At 44.7% G+C, this 18,564-nt stretch overlaps 2 protein-coding genes across 30 annotated transcripts in view; one reads left to right on the top strand and one right to left on the bottom strand.

The window, feature by feature from the left end:
- Window positions 1-18,564, top strand: part of DRC11 (dynein regulatory complex subunit 11) — a 107,657-nt gene that overhangs the window by 76,238 nt on the left and 12,855 nt on the right. For both annotated transcript variants that reach the window (XM_023930581.2, XM_086898772.1), the window contains exons 12-15: window positions 5,923-5,984; window positions 8,460-8,542; window positions 10,902-11,009; window positions 13,456-13,655. In XM_023930581.2, coding sequence (XP_023786349.1) covers window positions 5,923-5,984; window positions 8,460-8,542; window positions 10,902-11,009; window positions 13,456-13,655 — 453 coding nt within the window. The remainder of the gene's footprint in view (window positions 1-5,922; window positions 5,985-8,459; window positions 8,543-10,901; window positions 11,010-13,455; window positions 13,656-18,564) is intronic.
- The window catches only part of LOC111931853 (uncharacterized), a 38,275-nt gene continuing 19,867 nt past the window's right edge, over window positions 157-18,564 (bottom strand). For 10 of the 28 annotated variants that reach the window (XR_015289580.1, XR_015289593.1, XR_015289583.1 and 7 more), the window contains 3 exons: window positions 6,372-6,539; window positions 5,850-5,935; window positions 157-3,242 (listed from right to left, as the gene is read on the bottom strand). Coding sequence is in view for 3 of the 28 variants with exons in the window: in XM_086898789.1 (XP_086754915.1) it covers window positions 3,224-3,242; window positions 5,850-5,935; window positions 6,499-6,539 (146 nt within the window). In the remaining 25 variants the exon portion in view is untranslated. Of the gene's footprint in view, window positions 3,243-4,117; window positions 5,936-6,371; window positions 6,540-13,071; window positions 14,112-15,072; window positions 18,484-18,564 lie in introns of those variants that run through there. The other 18 variants (XR_015289586.1, XR_015289590.1, XR_015289589.1 and 15 more) reach the window with 8 other exon arrangements.

The raw sequence follows: 18,564 nt of genomic DNA, 5'->3' as shown, positions 1-18,564 counted from the left end.
TGGCTGTTTTTCCTCCAGGACTGGTTATTATGTTTCAAGACTGTACACCAAAAAAATTCCCTCGGAATGTTTTGATGTAACCTTTCATTTGTCTGTAACACCACATAGATCACACACAGCCAGGTACTCATTATGTTACTACAGCCTATGGAGGGGTTTGGGACTTTGCAATTAAGCCAAGTTTATTTAGGCATAAAAAATAGGTTAAACCCCCCCAAAACACAGCACATGTCATGTTCACATCTAGTTTTACAGCACTCTCATATGAAGAATTCCACAGCTTGTGGTTCTCTAAAATTCCTTACCAAAGCATTTAAATTAGAGATCATGTCAGTGCAAAATAACTCAAAGCTTACACCCCACCACTCAATCAGCAGATCCACTTAAAACCCTCAGGGCAAATAGCCAACCCTAATCTCATGCTGTATTTCATTTCTGTAATACCTTTTAGCATGCAAATACTTGCTGTTGCTCTACTTCTACTCAAATTATCTTTAAATATGCTTTTTTTCCCTGACAAATGCCCAGGGACAATCTAACAAGAAAAGACTGGGGCAGCTCTGAAAGCTGATCCCTACTGGATTCCTAAATCTGTTTCAAAAATAGGGTGGGGGCTTAAGATACACAGACAAAATATTGCAAAAATCTCCCCCAAGTTTTCATGGGCAGACACATTTAGATCAGCTGACCAGTGCCCTGCTGCAAAATGTCACACTGGAATTACAGAGCTTTATGTTAGGGCTGGGTTGGGTTGGTTTTTTTTCCTTCAATGTAGTGTTGGAATAGCTTAGGGTGGAGGGAGATTATTTAACTTCTATTTTCCCAAGTTGTGCCAGTAGCCTGAGAGAATGAGGCAGGAAAAGAAGCAGTAATTAGATAATACCAATTCCGTAAAGATTTCATCTTAAAAAAACCCCACCCAAGCCAAAACAGTTCTATTTGAGGACTGGGGAACAAAAGGAACGATGCAGTGTTAGACAAAACACATCTTCCCTGTGCAAAGCCATTTAAAATGTCCATTCAGCATTGGCAAAGGCCTTTTCCAATTAGTATTTGCATAAATATCTCAGTCATAAACCAAACCAGTGCATACCTGTGCACATGGACTGCAGATCTGCTTTAGGATAACCTGGTCTACATAATAAGAATAATATGAGCTGGAGAGTTGTGGAAATACCTCGTTAATTTATTATTCAGCAAAAAAATCTCTAATCTTTCAATCCACATATGAGGTCCCACATGTCTCCCCCTCAGTTATGCAGCATGAAATAACAGGTGATTGTTTCAGGTTCTCATTGTAGCTAGGAGCAGGTCTGGAGTGCAGTGTGAAAAATCCCTCTGCCAAAACAAAAATAAAAAAGGGGATATTCTGCATTCTCAAGAGAATTCAGCATTCTTCAGAGAAATCAGACCTTTTCCTGTGCTTTGGCACTGGGCAAGGGGCAATGAATGGGTAATTTCTTTAGGAGAATTTTCACAGGTGGAATTTTATGTCTAGGGACCATCATCACAAATTCCACCTGTGATGCCACATTTAGCCATTCCCTCTGTTTTAGGGAGGGATTTCTTCTGCTCTCTTTGTCAGGGAATTGTCCCTACCAGAGGCAGGTGTTCTGTGCCTTTCCAAGCCTTAATATGAGTAGTTCACAACTCAGAAAATTTCTGTCAAACCCATATTAAAAACAAAAATCTGGGCTTTGACCCACAGGAACCAATCTGAGTTTTCAAGTCCCTTTTGTGGGGAATACAGCAAGGACATTTTGGATTCTAAAGGGAAATTTCTCCCCTCCACTCAGTGCTCCAGACAACTCTTAGCTTTGAGAAAAACAATATATAACAGCTCCAAGCCTACCCAGAGCCACTCCTTTATTTCTCTAAGTACTTTATCATTGATTCCCAAACCTTCAAATACCATTTGCTGCTAAAAGCTGACACTCAACCCTACCAAGAACTGCTCTTAGAGCTCCTGAAGATAAGAATCCCATTTGCCAGCTTTGTGGAAGAATAAACTTGAGTGAAAAAAAATTGTTCTTCTCATGACAGGTGGGTCTCCAGAGCAGTAGACTGATCTGGAAATAACAAAACTCATTAGACTGCACTTAATACTCACTAAACCACACTGCTGGGGTCAGAGATTCTGTGCCTCTTTCCAAGCTGGAAGCTTCCCATACCCACAGACTGTCCCACCTCTATGGACCAGCATAGACAGAGTGTCCTGGTTAAGAGACACACTTTGCTGGACTCTCATTCTTCCAGATAGCTCCTGCTCCAATGACTGTCACTAGAAAGGGGATGAGGATACAACAGAAACAGAGGAATGGGGGTCAGCTCTGCTGTAAACTGCATTTTCCCACACTTGGCACAGTGGCAGCTCATCCCTGCCCAGCCAGGGATGAGCAGGTTGGGACTGGGAGCACTGGGAATGGACAGGCTGGGAGATGTCCTCTGAGTGAGGAACATGGCAGCCACTGACCTGGAAGTTCCATTTAAGAGCTTATCAGAGCGCTTTCTCTCAAGCCCATTGTGCTGCTTTTCCTGCTCTGCTCCCCCAAGGATTTATTTCTGATCCCCACTGCAGGTAAAGCAGTGCATTGGAAATGAACACACCCACACATACACAAAGGCATGGCCAGGATTCAGGGGGGGTGGAAAAGAGACACAGAAAACCCAGGAAAGGGAGACATGAGAACATAAGTGTGGAAGAAAACTTGTTTCAGAGCTTTGGAGATCCCTTCTGGGTGAAATTGGGCAGAAGCAAAGCACAAAGGGCTGTGACAGAAATATCAACAAGAGCAAAGCCATAGAGAAGGAGGCCAGAAGAGAAGCTGGGTGAGAACTGAGGAAAGGCTGGGTTTGAGGGCTGTGATTCCCAAGCCCTGCTGGATTTCCTTTAACTGCTGCACCCAGAGCTCTCAGCCAGCTGTGGGATCTGTAACCTCTTTGGATGCTGTGCCTAAATCCAACAGGGATTGCAGATCAGAGTCCCTCATTCAGCAAGTTTATTAATCAGCAGGAACATCTTTGTCTAAGCACTTTTTCAGTGTAAGTGTCAGAAGCTGCTTGTTTTATCTCAGCACTGCCAGAAAAGGCTTCTCAACCCAGGCCCAGTGCAAACCTTCACTTGCTCAGCCTCCCATCTTAAGCATCTCACACGATGCAAGGAATCCACTAAAATGTATCAGCTGCTGGTTTCCCTTAAAAGCACAGGAGCACTCTCCTCTTGTTACTTTTCCACAGGGAACCTGCAAGAAACACAGAAAGGGATTTGTTACAACAGCATGTAGGGACAAGGAGGAACGGCTTCAAACTGAGAATAGGTTTTGATGGGATATTAGGAAAAAATTACTCCCTGTGAGGGTGGGGAGGCCCTGGCACAGGATACCCAAAGAAGCTGTGGCTACCCCTGGATCCCTGGAAGTGTTCCAGGCCAGGCTGGACAGGGTTTGGAGCAGCCTGAGATAATGGAAGGTGTCCCTGCCCATGGCAGGGGTGGAACTAGATAATCTTCCACACTAGCCATTCCATGATTCCATGACCCATGGTGGCTGTAGCTGCAGCCAGGACCTGTGAGATCACAGCCAAAGGGTGACACAGATCCTCCAGTTTCAACAATTTCCCTCAGTGAGACATTTGGATACCCTTCTCCCTCCTGGTGCCATTCCAGCAGCAGACAGTGCTCTGGAATTTGGTCTGAAATCAGGTTCTTGTCTGCTCCAACCTCTGAGCTACCCACAGCATTTTGCTGAGCCCACACAGCAAGAGGAGCCACCCCACTGGGCACAGGAGACAGCCCTGTGTCCCCACCAGCTGCCCCCTGATGCAGCTCCCTCCATGGGAATTATCAACTCAGAAAATCACCAAGTCAGGGGGTGGCTGCACAGAAGCTCAACAGACATTTCAGAGAGAGAAGCAAGGAGATTTCCATTATAAATGATGAGTGTGTTCACATTCATTAAACATTATCATTTTCTAAATAAAAGCCGTTCCCAGTAAGACATTTTGGAGGCAAGCCATTGTCTACAATTCATATTTGCCCTTATCACATCTCAGCCTGTGCCAAATTCCCCACAAATGCTGTTGTTAATTAGGAAAACACATTTTTCCTCCGCACCGTTCATTTTTGTTTTGCTCTGGAGTTACTTTATTGGTGAAGCTGCCTTGAGGACAATACCAGTTGGCCAATAAATTCAACATATGCTTAGCATCTTTACTTAGGTTGAAACAAGCTTTTCTTCCCAGTCAGACCCAAATATATGTAATTTCTGGTTTGTTGGAGGAGAGGTTAAAAAGACAAAACAGGAGGAACAGCAAAAATAAACCAGTGACAGCCTCAACATTTCTGCAGTTGTTAAAACAGCATGGCATGTGCTTTCTTCTTCCCATTCCCTTTCTTCAAAGCAAAATCCCCCTGGCACATTTGGATGAATATCTGCTGCCAAACTTCTTTATGTAAAGAAACCCAAGGTATAGTTCTCCAAATGCAGAGTTGTTTGCATTATCCTAACCCAAAATGTAAAAACATCTCATTTTCCCAGTTGGCTGATCCATATTGTGCTGGGTTTCAGCTGCATTTTCATCTGGATTATCTTTGTGGCATCATAAACAGTAACAGGTGATCGAACCACAGGTTACTTATGTTGTGTCTGTCCTTGAAAACCCAAAATTCATCTATTCCTGAAGGCTGCTGATCTATTCTGTGAAAAAGCCCAGCATTTTCCAGATAATTGGATAGGATTTTTTAAACTCAACAACACAGCCTCCAGAGCTCTGCAGAAGTATTCACTATTATATAAAAAAAAGCAAAGTAAATGGTTGTATTCCCAGGAAAGCGAACATAAACTTTTAGAAAGAATAAGCTGTCTTGTTCAACTAAGCATTTAAGCACGTGCTTAAATTTAAGCTGTTGGAGAAATCCCCTGGTGCACCAAGGTTTCTGTGTAAACAGTTCCACTGGAGCAATCCTGGAGTGCTTTGCAGGACTGCAGCTCAGACACCAGTGGTGGGCACTAACGTGGATTAATGATGCCCTCTCCACACTACTAATTATCCCTAACCATATTTATGGCTCCTGAGCTGTAATTAATGGAGGGGTTTGACAAGCCCGAGTCACATCTTCCTTATTTATGTTTGCCACGAGTTGTTTTGTAATGTGTAAAGAAATGAGGCACACGAGTCAGAAATCCTTCTGTGGTGAAATTGTGGTGAAAATGTGGAAAAAGCAGGTTGTGTTTTTCTGCCCTCTTCCAGCTTCTTCCCTGAGGCATTAGGAAAGAGAAGGATGTCCAGTTGTTAGGAGGGTAGCCAGAGTCTCAGCAGCTTTTCCCCTCAGGGAAGCTGCTTATATATATTTACTTCAATATATAGATAATTTTTTTTTTTTTTTTTTTTTTAAAGGCATAAACAGTCCCTGGAGCAGCTACTTAGACCCCACACCCTTTTCCTTCCTGCTTCCTTCTTGAGCAAGGGCCATGTCCCCCCTCACCCACAGAACTGTGCTCTGGAAAAATCATGGAATAAGAATCACACAATTGGAAAAGGTGTCTGAGAGAGCATTGAGCCCAGCCCTTAACCTGCACTGCCAAGGCCACCATTAAACCCTAGTGCCACATCCACACAGCTTTTAGATCCCTTCAGGCTTGGGGATGCCACCACTCTCCTGGGCATCTGTGCTAATTAAAAAAAAAAAAAAGTCTAATATCCAAGCAAAAGGAAGGAGAGGAACTTTTTCCCTTGCAGTAAAATGACTCTGGGATACTTTCCTGTGTAGCAGTGGGACTGCTGTTTAAGGATATGGTTTTTTCCTTTGGGCTACATTCAAGCACTGAAACATTGGCTGTTCTGGCCCTCACCTTGCTTCAGTACATTCAAAAGCATTTCTCTCTGCTAAAATCACTAATTCCTGCTTGCTTGTGCGGTCCTCAGGGAAGCAAGACACCTGCAAAGAAAAAGATACCAGAGCTGGAGAGAGATCTGACTCCTGACAGGTAAAGAGAACCTCTCTGCATTAGGTCTCCAATTTCAACCTTGGTTTTCCTCATCTTCACCAACAAACACAAGCTAAAATCCCCACTGTGCTATCACACACCACCAGGACCAGTCCCATCACCTCCAGGCAGGTTAATTCCAGTTTGCAGAGCTAAGCACATGGAGCATTTCAGCAGGATATTGGCCCTGTGTGCCTCTTTTTCCCTCTCTGCAGGTGCAGAAGCACCTGGCTGCTTTGTTGACTGTCAGATTTTCCATCCCAGCTGGAGCCTGATAAGGGAGGCTGCAGACAGGCCCCTGCACTCCATAAATCCCCCCCTTCATGGCTGAGCTGTAGGGTCCATGTCATAAATCAGTCTCATGGGTCAATAAGAGTCCTGGCAGACCTGGCCATTTCTTGTGGACCCTTGCTCTTTCAAACACTCTTTATTTGGAGGATCTGAGAGGATTTCCTCTTCTGCTCTGCCATTTCCAATGAGTGCTGTCTTCCCTGATAATCCAGTCATTTTTCACCTGTGCACACACCACAGGGTCCAGCTGATCCAGGAGCAGGGCTGGAAAAACACCACAAAGACAATCAGTGAAATTCACCCCACAAACCCATTCCTGCAAGAACAGCAAGACCCAAACTTGATCATTTGGGTGCTGGCACCACACAATCAGCCAATGATCTCTTTACCTGCTTTAAAATATATTAAAAAAAAAAAAAACAAACCTCAAAAAAGCAAATATTTCAACTCCATGTCTCATGGATTATAGCAGAGCAGGACCTCTCCTACAGAACAGTGCCAAAGTCTAAGAAGGATGTGTATATTCCCTGCTTTTAAAACTGCTCTTGCATATACCTGCTTCTTTATATATAAACTTACCATGCAGCCATCTGAAAACATGAGCTTTCTAGTAGCTGGCTTTTTATCTGGCATTTTGGCTCCATGCTTTGCTCTTCCCTGCTGAGCATTTCAGAAATAACCCAGAGAAGGGATGAATAACTCAGATTCAAAATCTCCATTTGGGCCCAGCAAAGGGGGCACAGGGGGCTTCAGCCAACAAAGTCTGGTCACATCACACTCCCTTGGAGGAGGCTCAGGACATGCATCATTTAACTGGTACAGTAAAAATAATATACCAGGAAAAGTAGAAATCCTGCTCCCACCAGAGCTGCCAGGTTAGTCCCATTCCACCTTCTGCCTGTTTTATGATGCATTCCCAACATAAAACCACTGAGGATGAAAGCAAGAGTCAGAGCAGCAAAATCAACCTCGTTGAAGGTGCATTAAATTTTGGATTTGCTTATTGCTATTCCTACATTAATTGTGACACTAAGACTGCATAAACATAAAACTCCTCAGCTGAAATGGAAAAAAGGCTGCAGACCTCAAATTATACCTGTAGGTTTATTAGCCAGCTGAGAGGCACTATTAAATATATTTATTGTAGCCAGACCAGAACATCCCAATTAAGATAGGTGAGAAAGACAGAATAATTGAGGGGAAAGAATGTGAAAGGTGTGCAAAAACACTGAGAGATCTGAAAAGATTAAAATCAATATTGTTTATGCTGTCAATACACTTAAGAATTTCTGACAGGTTTATTCAGCTTACATCATCCTGGAAGCAGTATGACTCTATAAAACCAAGTGCCAAAAGTGTCATTGAAATTAATACTTAGAATTCCAAAAGAGAGTGTAGAGAAGATCCACGAAAATAGAAAACCACACACAAATTTAAGTGTTTTAACTCCTTCACTATTGGGATCTACTTTCATCCACTAATGGAGACAGGGAGAAGCTTCCACTGGGGAAGTTTTGCTCATTTCATGGAACCCCAGACTGGTTTGGGTAGGGCAGGGACCTTAAAGCTCATCCAGTTCCACCTCCTGCCATGGGCAGGGACACCTTCCACTGTCCCAGGTTGCTCCAAGCCTGTCCAGCCTTGGACACTTCCAGGGATCCAGGAATGTTTTTTCCCAATCCCCCTCTGGCCAGCCTGACCTCAACACTGCTGGATCTGAGCAAGGCATTCCCAGCGTGTTCCCGGAGAGATGAGGCTGTCTGTTGCCAACACAATAAATTCCAAGAAGAATTAATGAATTAGTACTAATTGGAGAGCTGAGTGAATAGGTATAGTAGTGTTAGGATTGCCATTATTGTGTAATTTCACAATAATTTCCCGGTAATTGATATTAATGAATGAGTCCATTACACAAGTCATAACTGATCTGGCATCACCTGGAAATGGGTAAATGGAGTCAGCAGGAGAGGGGGACCCAGCGAGTGAGGGAGGGAAAGAGATTCCTCACCACGACACAGAAAGCTGTGCTTATTGATTTCACATTGATGGCACTAATCACTACTGCCTCTGAGCCACAAAGTGCATTTATAAAGCTGGGAAAACATAAATAACTCTCAGGCTGGCTCAGTTGTGAGAGGCCTGAGCTTTTCCTGACTCTTTCTGAGTGATGTCTCCTGCCTGCAGGACCATTGATTCCCTGTACCAGGAACTTGCAGAAGAAGGATTGCTCATCAGAGTGAAGAACGTGAATCTCTCTGACTACATTGGTAAAGTACCCCTCTTACAGCAAACGTGGTGTTTGATCCAACCTCCAGCCATTCCACCTCCACTCACCCCCCATTTCAGTCAAGACCGAGTTCAAGAATGGCTGCACTTTGAATATCTAAAGCCAGGTATGCAAATCAAGTCTGTTTCTGTGGGCTGCTCAGGACCTTTCACTTCTGCTACTGAGCCCAGGTCCTGTTTGCAGAGCTGGTGAGTAACTCCAGGCAGCAACACCTGAGTGCCCTGAATGGGTGTGGATGTCACAACCACTCTGAGGCAGAACCAGAGCATCCTTTAAGGAGCAGTGGCAAGACAGTGCAAGGCTGACAGAGCAGGGGTCTGCAGAATATCCATGCAGAATATTTCCCAGAGAACAGCAGAAACTGTACCTCCAGCTTTTGTTGGTTGGAGCAGAGAAGGCCCAGCCCCTCCTCTGCACCTCCCTGACTGCCCATGAACTTTGAGCAGTGCTTTGAGGCATATCTGGCCCTTCATTTCAGTAAGACATGTCTCTGCCTAGTTCTGCATTTCACACTTCTCTTGTCTGGTTTCTGTTACCTGCAACTGCAGCCAGACCTGTTTAGCTATGCTTTACAGAGAAAAAAGGGGTTACAAAAACCCCAAACCCCACATTTTCAGACTTTAGAGGGGTCTAGCACCATGTCCACAAACACAGTGAAATCACAGCAGGATTCAGGCAGTTTCAAAAGCCATGGTTTGAATTTGCAGCTATCCAGAAGCAGTAGTGCTACAGCTGATACAAGGCCAATACAGAAAAGACAAATTCTCTTCTATCACCCCCAAATGCCATGTTCATATAAACTCTTAAAAGCACCAGTTCAGCCTCCAGAGCCTCTGCCCATTCCTCTGAAGAGCTGTCAGTTCTCTGAATTAACAAGTGTCCCATCCATTCCATGCTCATTAAACACTATGAAGTAAAGGAAGGTTTTCATTCTTCCTTTGTTCTCCCGGCCTATCAAGGTCACTTTGGTCCAACAAACATTCCCCCACCACCACCACTTTTAAAACAGCACATCTCCAACAATTTTATGAAATCCAGAAAGACTCTTGGAGGGTCCCAGGACACAATCAGAGCTTGCAGAGAAAGGAGTCTTCATCTGCTCAGCCTTGTAGGGCTGCAGCCTCAGGAAGGTCACTTGCAGTTCCTGGGGAAAGGACAAAGAGTGGAACTGTACTACACAGCCAGGAAAGGCACCGAAATGTCCCCCCTCTATGACAAACTGACATCACTGAACTAATTTTCTTGGTGACCTTATCTAAATTAGTCAGAGAATATCCACTGTGATTTATGTGCAGTTGCAATTAAACCCTTTGATACCTTCTAATTAAATCTGTGAAGATTAATTCCTATCCCGTTCTTTTGATTTCTCCTTAAATAAAAGATAAAACCTGAAATTAATTTTTCTTCAGAGGGGAGGGGGCAGTTGCACCAGGGCTTGTCTGCCTTTTTTGCCCCCAAATTATACCTCCACTTTTGCTCTTAACCACTGCTAATTTACCCCTGCTCCAGAGGCCTCTTGCCCTCTGCCTTTTTATCAACAGTAAAACATAATATATTATTATTTTTCAATAATAATCACCATAATCACATGTAATTTATGCTAAAAATAATCACTGACTACACATCACAACTGGTTTTCCTGCTTGTGGCCCATCCCCTTGTATCTTTGTTCTCCAGCATTTCTTGGATATGGACTTTGACAGGGCAAGCAATGTGATTATAGCTCTATAACCAGAGCCAAGGCAAGATTAAATTGTTTCAGTTCACATCAGGGATTTTTCATTTTCTTGGGTTGTTTTGTGGAGGTTTTTGTTTTGAACAAAAAAAAGGCTGGGGTGGGGGGGAAGAGGTGAACTGCAAAGCAGAGAGCCCCACCAAATGAGGTGACACGCTTACGCGACTAACACAGCGAGGAGCTGAGATGGGACCCAGCCAGGGAAAAGCTTGTTAAAATAGCTTTCCCCCCTTTTTGAAATCCTTCTGAGAGCGCATGGTTCACTGGGATTCTAGCCCTGCAAAATCCCAAATCCAGGAATCAGCCAGCAGCGTGATTTATGGTGCTGCTAATGATTCTTCTCCACAAAGTTGCTTTAAAAGGTTACTCGAAACCGTCTGCTCTCTGCTGAACAACTTCCACAGCTTGTTCAGCTTAAATTTTCCTTTGCAGTTCACCTTTCTCAGGGCCACATTCCACCAGAATATTGCCCAGCTTGAGTCCCTGAGCCTGGCTCTGCTGAGTGTGTGCTACATCCCTGCTCTGTGGCAGCTCCTCATTCCCTGAGTTACGCTTTTTACAGCAACGGTGTCACATTTATTGAGCTCCTGCTTCCTCCTCACAGGCTACTACGACTGTCTGAGGAACATCCCCCGTGGGACAGGTGCCCAGCCCATGCCCTCCATCCCAGAAGTCAGACAGCTCGTGACACTCTATGGAATATTGCCCTTGGGTAAGAGCACACCAGAGGTTGCTTCCTGTCAGAAACGTGCATTTTACTGGCTTTGGCAGGGCTTGATTAGTCGTAATCTGAAGCATTTTGCAGTCTAATTGTTTTTCAATGAAGCCTTCAGAGTGAAGGCTGGATCATTTTAACAGCACAGAAAGGCAGGTATCGCCTCCCCAGCCCATCTCTGTCTGCATGGCAACAGTTTGTGAATGGCAGCACATAAAGGGAAACCACTGGGGAAAGATAATAGCTAAAACAAGCTCCACTGATCAAAATTAATCAAGTTAAGGGAAGGGCTAAGGTTGCAATTTACCTTTTACAAGCTGGCTAATGTTACTCAGTGCAGCACAGCGCAATCATTGAAGGAATTAGTCTGGATACATTCTGTACATCGCAGAGAACACTTGCAAATGCCCTTCCAGTTGTAATGTCAGGCTTAGCTAATACCCAGCGAGGCTTTGCTGGGTCAGGTTGTTTGCTTTTAATGTAAAGTCTGTCCCATATTTCACTTGGGAATGGCATTATGCCAAGCTCCAGGGATTGCAAGAACTGCCTGTCTTGAGGGCCTTTACTCAAAACCTCATTTGTGTCCCTTTCCACTCCTGATTGGATTTTCCAGCCTCAATTACTTCAGTTGGATCCTTTTCCATTCCTGAGTGGATCTCAGGGAGGTTTTAACTAGGCATGTCCTGCCCCAGGCTGTGTCAGTGTCTGCTCATCCCCTTTAGAGGGGAAAATCACCAACATCTGCCCACCTCCCTCCCTGGAAAACAGAGCAAAGCTGACACTGAACTTCTGCTTTTCCCTCCTTCCAAAGGCCAGTGCTCAGGTTATTCTCTCTCCACCCTGGAACACCCTCAGTGTTTGGGGTAAGCCCTCAGGGGCTGGCTGAAGGTGTGACTGCAATCAGCTGAGAGAGCTCAGCAGTTATCCCTGTCTGCACAATGTATTTCACACAACCCCAAACTCCTCCAAAGCTGTGTTTTGACACCATCTAATCTAGGGCAATCAAGCCCTGAAACACCCCTTAATCAAGAGAAACCATACATTTTATGCCATTTATACAATTGGCAAAAATTCTACAGAGAGGAGACCCTGGACTAGTTAAGCAAACAAAAGGTATTTGCAAGAGCAGTTTGAAAAATATGCCTTTGAGTAAGAAAAGATATTAGATGAGCCAAAAAAAAAGGAGGTACGGGAATGGTTTCACCTATGGGGTGATACGTTACGGATGACATTTCACTTAATCCGTCTCCAAACTAGTTCATCATGAGATAATTGTGTATCACAGAAGTGAAAGTTTTTCTCAAAATAGCCACCCAATGGCAAGGAAAGCTCCAGCCGAAATGGCATTAAGAAAATTATAAGCAGCTGAAAGGAGAAAGAATAGTAGAAGCTATACTTCATCTTTAACACAGAGGAGTCTGCTGCTCCCCTCCTAATAAATCTTTGTGCAATAGTAATGGATTGCTATGGAATGGCCAAATATTAATAAAGCCTGGGTGGCTGACAACTTCCTACACTCTGCACCATGCTGGAATAATGGCATTTGTCTCTGTGCTCAGTTCACTGCCATTTATTTGGGATGTTAAACCATTAGGACTCAGATAACCACCCTGATTGGATTTGTTTTAAATAGCAGCTGTCCCCATTAACCCAGAGGGCTTCTCCAGGCTAAGGCAAAGGCTTCTTCTGCAGCCCAGCAGTTTTGGGGCCCGTTTCACTCCCACAATCCAATGGACACTGGTCTGAGACGCCTCCAAATGCAGTGGATGCTCACAGAGATTTCCAAACACGTGTCAACACCACCACTATTGACACAGCACATCTTAAGGCATCGAGGCAAAGTGGGCATGGGCTCCCAGTGGCCATGGATAAAACATTTGACATTTCCTGCTACTCCCACCTCTGGAGGTTCACCTGTCCCCAGTTCATGTGGTGGCAGCTGCAGGGGAGACAAGTTCCACCCCCATCAGCCACCTAAATCTGTCTGTGCTTGTGTTTTCCCAATGTGATGCTTTCCCAGGTGATGGATCATATTTGTCACAGCCCAGGATGAATTTACCTGGAGCATCCATGGAGACAGAGTGTGGAAATGCTGAGCAGTCACTGCTGCAGGCACAGCAAGGGAAGCACAGCAACCTTGGCACTCGCATTTGCTCCAGTCTCAAAATCATTCTTTTAGCTCACATCAGTTTAAAACTGAAGTTTTCCCATCAGAAGGTACAAATAAGGGTGGACGAGTCTTGCTCCAAACAGAGATGTGAAATCTGCTGGGCTCTCAGCTCTGGTTATCCAGAATTGCACTCAAGAGCACTCAGAACATAGTAAGGAAACAATTAATTCACGTTATCAATTATTTATGGTGAATAAAAAAGGAGGAATCATTCCATTACCTTTATGGCAGATTTAAATGAAAGCAATAACAGTGCCTTATGACTTTTTACAGGTTCCCAGATCGTCCATGAGAATGCTCCTTTGGTGAAATCCCTGTTGCTGGCAGGACCTGCTGGTGTTGGAAAGAAAATGTTGGTCCATGCCATCTGCACAGAAACAGGAGCCAACCTCTTCAACCTCTCTCCTTCCACCATTGCTGGGAAGTGTCCAGGCAGGGATGACGTCATAATGATGCTTCACATGGTTCTCAAGGTGATCCAGTTCTTTTCTGGACAAACAGGGAATTGTAGTTTCTTCATAACAAGGAACATGTTATGTTCCTTGGGCACCTTGGGCAAAGCTGCTCAACCCAATTTGGAATTCCTCCCCTTCCTTCAAGTGTTCAAAACATCAGCAGGAATTTGTCCATGGCAAGGGCTGCCAGCCCTTGGAAGGGGCTGCCCAGGGAGTGGTGGGTCCCCATCCCTGGGGTGTCCAAGGAACAAATGGATGTGGCACTCAGTGCTCTGGGCTGATTGAAAGGTGGTGATAAGTCAAAGGTTGGACTTGATCTTGGAGGTCTTTTCCAACCAAAATGATTCTGTGATTCTGTGAAACCACTTGTTGACAGCCAGTGTGTGCAGCTCTGCAGAGGATTTAATGCCCCTGGAGAAATCACTGGGAGCAGCCATATTTTCCACATTAAGATTTATGGGAGCTCTGTGTTACCTGGAATATGAAAAGCAGCACAGATAAAGAAAATTCTGTTCTCTGTTTATGTGCACATCAGCCAGGAATGCTTGCCATGCAGCATTTAATCAAATGCTAGGCTGGGGGTGGTCAGAAATTTCCTCTCTGGGACTGTTGCTGGACAAGAGCTCTCTCCCCTGTATTGCACTCTGCCTATCAGCAAGCTCTTCAAATGAATGAATCCTGGTTCAGGTTTACAGGAACAGAAATGTATGAGAAGTCTGGAAATGAAAGCAGGCATATGAACTGTGAAGAACATAGCCCAAACCCTCCTCAAAAAAGAAAAAAAAATAAACAAAAAACCAACAAAAAATTTCTAAAATACACTATCCTGGCAAGATTTCTTCCAGATTCTAAGTCCTCAGCATTTCTGCTCCAGATGGGAGCCGGTCAACATTTTCAGACAAAAAAAGGTAGGAAAAAGCCAAATGTAGTATTTTTTCCAGTGCCAGTGGTCTACTAAAATTGGCTTTTTCTGGGGATTTATCAGCAGTATTCTATGGAATCCAGCCTTAGAGCAGGTTTTGTGACAGGTGCCTCCATTCCCAGAAAAGCCACATTTGGCAGTCAGGAGCAAAGCAATCCCCGAGGAGCCCGGTGACAGTGCTGTGATCACACACACCTTTGATGCTGTGGCACTGCACTGGGCCTGGCACTCCCTGACACGATTTAGAGCCATTATCCTGAGCTCACAGCCCCTCTTCTCTGCACATTTCACCTTTCTCCACTTCATTTCTCTGCCCTCATCAATGGCAGAGCTCAGGTCTGGCTGCAGGCATGGCACATGCCATCCTTGCCCTCACACAGTCCCTGCCAGAGCACAAGGACTTGGGGCACAGGACAAGTAAGGGAAGTCTTTTTACTCCTGGACAAGGTTCCAGCTGGAGATGGCAAGGGGTTTTTCTGTATATTTGCATATAAATAATATGAACAATGAGAGGATCATGCATAAAATGTGTATTTATAGACATTAATAAGCATATACACACACATCATGTATATGTGTGCCTTCAGGTACAGACAAACCCTTACATTTTTCCACATTAATTAAAAACAACTGGAAACACTCTCCAATCCCTTCCTTAAAATCATGGGGAGCACTCCAAGCTTATTTCTCTCTTCTTCAGCTCTTGCAAAAGACATTTCAGTGAACCCCCATGAGTTACTGGGATGGAGTTGCTCACAATCACATGGAATCAGGGATGTCCAAGCCTTGTTTATCTAAAGGTGACTTGTTCCAACTGCAGCAGCAGCACTGCTTCAAACTCTGCTGCTTTAACAGCAGAGCCAGTGGCACAGCACAGGGTTTCTCTTTCCTGGATGTTCAATCCTTCCCTGGGAGGGTGTTGAGGCCCTGGCACAGGGGGCCCAGAGCAGCTCTGGGTGCCCCTGGATCCCTGGAAGTGTCCAAGGCCAGGCTGGATGGGGCTTGGAGAAGCCTAGGATGGGCTTTAAGGTCCTTTCCAACCCAAGCCAGTCTGTGACCCTGTGACACAACACTGGCCTGTCCTAGCATCATTCAAATCCACTGAGTTCAGTTTTCATTTCCAGTTCCTCTGTTTGTTTCACCTCTCCCATCACCTTCTGTCCCCATGGCTGAGTCACCAGCACATCCCCATCTGCTGAGGATTTCAGCTCAGACCCTGCAGGTTCTCAGAGCCAGGCTGGAAACAATCCTGCACCCAACACCTCTGCAGATAAAATCCACCTCTTTATTCCTGACAGCACCAAATGTACCTCTTCTCCCCTCTCTCTGGTCAAGTCCATGCAGCAACCAACTCAGCCAAATACCTGCCTGTGCCAGCAAGAATACAGCAAACACCTTAAAATAATTCATTATCCCTGTTATTGGGCATTTATGAGACCACAGTTGTGTGCAGTATTGGGCTGCCCTGTTAAACACAGACCTTGACAAGCAGGTCCAGAGGAGAGGAGATGAGGGGGCTGGAGCATGTGAAACATCTGGACAAATCCAGTTGTTTCAGGCTAAAATAAAACTGGAGTGAGAGGGAATTTAACTGCTGTTTTCAGGGGCTTCATGGGATAACACAGAGGTGCACAGAGGTGCCCAGCAATGGGACAAAAAGAAATGGGCACAAGTAGCAACAGGGAAAATTGTTTCTGTATCAAGGAGAGAGTTTTATGAGGAATCACAGGACTAGGAATCTCCTACATCCAGATTTTCAGGAATTTACTGCTACCCAAGCTGAAGAAAAACACAGGGGCAATGCACATTCAAAACAAATTCCTTGACAAAAGAAAGCTGACCAGTGGTAACTGCCCTCCCCAAAAAGTTTACTTTTCACCATGGTACAAAAATCTGGTTATTTGGATTACTGTAAGACTGAACAGTGGCACATGTGGCAGACAAAGCATGGAAGGAGTTGGTATCTTGCAGCTGACATTAATAATCCCAGCTCTTGGTTTTATCTGACCCAGCACTGTACCCCTCAGCAGAGGGTCCTGTGTGCAGAGACCACTGAAAATCCCCCAAATCTCCAGAATCAGGCACTTCTGGGCAGGTTTTTTTGGTAACAGCAACTGTTGTCAAGCCAGCTTTGTACTGCAGCTTCCCAGAAGTGCCTTTATGGAGAGTTAGTCAAGCAAAATACAGACCTTCCACTGCAAGTTGTGAGTGAATGACAGGAAACATGACAGTTCTTTCCCTCTTATCTTCTGATCCACACAACCACTGTTAAACACCAGGATTTAGTACATAAGGATTAATGGTGCTCTGTGATAAAGGTGAAGTCACCTCACACTTTTGATTACCTATCCTATGTGCAAACAAAAGAGTTTCTGTAATGAAAGGAAACTCTGGAGAGCATAAAATGACCATTAGGAAACTTTTCTTCCATAACTGAAGTGGTGGCTGCTGGCAATTGTTTCGTGGGAGACGCCCTAAACAAGTGAATAGGATTGGGGAAAAAATGAAACTTTAATTTGTTTCAGATGCAAAAGCCAAATTCTTTTTTTTTTTTTTCCCCCTCCCCTTTTCAGGGAGGAGACTTAAAAGAGACACAGCAACCCTGATCCAAGAAAGGCTTGAGTGTTACTCCAGGCAGGCATTTTAATGTCATTCAGAGGAAATGACTTCTCATACCAGAGCAGGAAAACACCAACATTTCAATCTGCCTATTCAGAGGAGATGTAAGGGAGATTGATATTGAATAGGAAAACTATTGAAAGAGGCTGAAAACACCAAGCTTGAGCACTTGTGTTCTCCATAAAGCCACGGCAGATCCTGCCAGGTCAGCTCTGCTTCGGAGCAAGAGTCTCCAGTATAATCTGTCTCCAGTAGAGAATCCCTTCCCAGAAATCCTCCCTAAAACAACCCTCACCCTTCAAGCGTGAACCAGAACACTCTGGAATATTCCAATTAAGCCCCATTTCTCTGCCAAGCAGTCGTTTGGCTCTCCTACCCCCCCATAAAATATGGGAAAGATGCAAGGAAGGGCAGTGAAGGATGCATGGAAGCAAAATCAGATCCAGAAAGGACCGAGGTGAGAGGGGAGAACATCTCAGCCACACAAAAGGGCAGGTAGTTCACGAGGTTTAGCTGCAGGGCAATAAAAATGACGAGCAAATAAAGCAGCCAGGGGGTTAATCACTAGCAGAGGGACACAGCCCCTCTCTGGGGGTTCATCCCCTCTTCAGGGCTGCAGCAGCACACAGAGAGCACATTGTGCCCAAAGCCACACCTGGGGAAATGTTAATAGTGCAGCACTGACCAGGCTCAAAGGCGGGGAGAGAGGTGGCCAGGAGGAAATGCCAGCAGGGAAGCTCTGTGTGTGTTTGTGTGTGTGTGTGTGTCAGCAGCTCGCTGTGTGCTGTGCAGGGACACAGAAATATTGTCCAGAAATATTTCAACACCATCAGTGCTGGGGGACTCTTATCAGGCTCTTTAGCAAGTCAGAGGTGACTATAAAAGTGTTAGACCCAAAAGAAGGGATATGATGGAGTTGATTTAGATTAAATGACACAACCCCAGCCTTTAGAGGCAACAGAATTTTGAAGTCTGCCATTAATCTATTTTTTTTTCCCTACTGATTCATGTTCATTTCATAACCACTGCTGTATTGTCCCTTCAGACAGAGCATTTTTCTGGCAGGTTGAAGAGCTTGTCCTGGTACACTGACAGAATTCTTTGTGTGTTTAGCATTTCCATGCCACACAAGACTCTCCCACTACAGCTAAAATTTGGGAACAGTCTTTCCTCCAGCATCCAAAACAATTCTGCTCTTGGTGCAGCTCAGCCTGCTGGAATTCTTAGAAGCTTGAAGTGTCAAGTATCAACAGTGCTCAAATATGCAGTTATTTCTGTGAAAAAGCAGCTTGAACTTGTGTTACCCTAAGGTTAAAAATTAAATTTATCCTGTTGCAAGTAATTTTCTGCCTCACAAACCAGAACACAGTGGCATCATCACTGCAG

This window comes from Cyanistes caeruleus, chromosome 7, assembly GCF_971803275.1.
Source record: "Cyanistes caeruleus chromosome 7, bCyaCae1.hap1.1, whole genome shotgun sequence".
NCBI classification, from domain to species: Eukaryota; Metazoa; Chordata; class Aves; order Passeriformes; family Paridae; genus Cyanistes; species Cyanistes caeruleus.
Note: the sequence above shows the minus strand (reverse complement) of the source record. Positions and strands in the feature narration are given on the sequence as shown.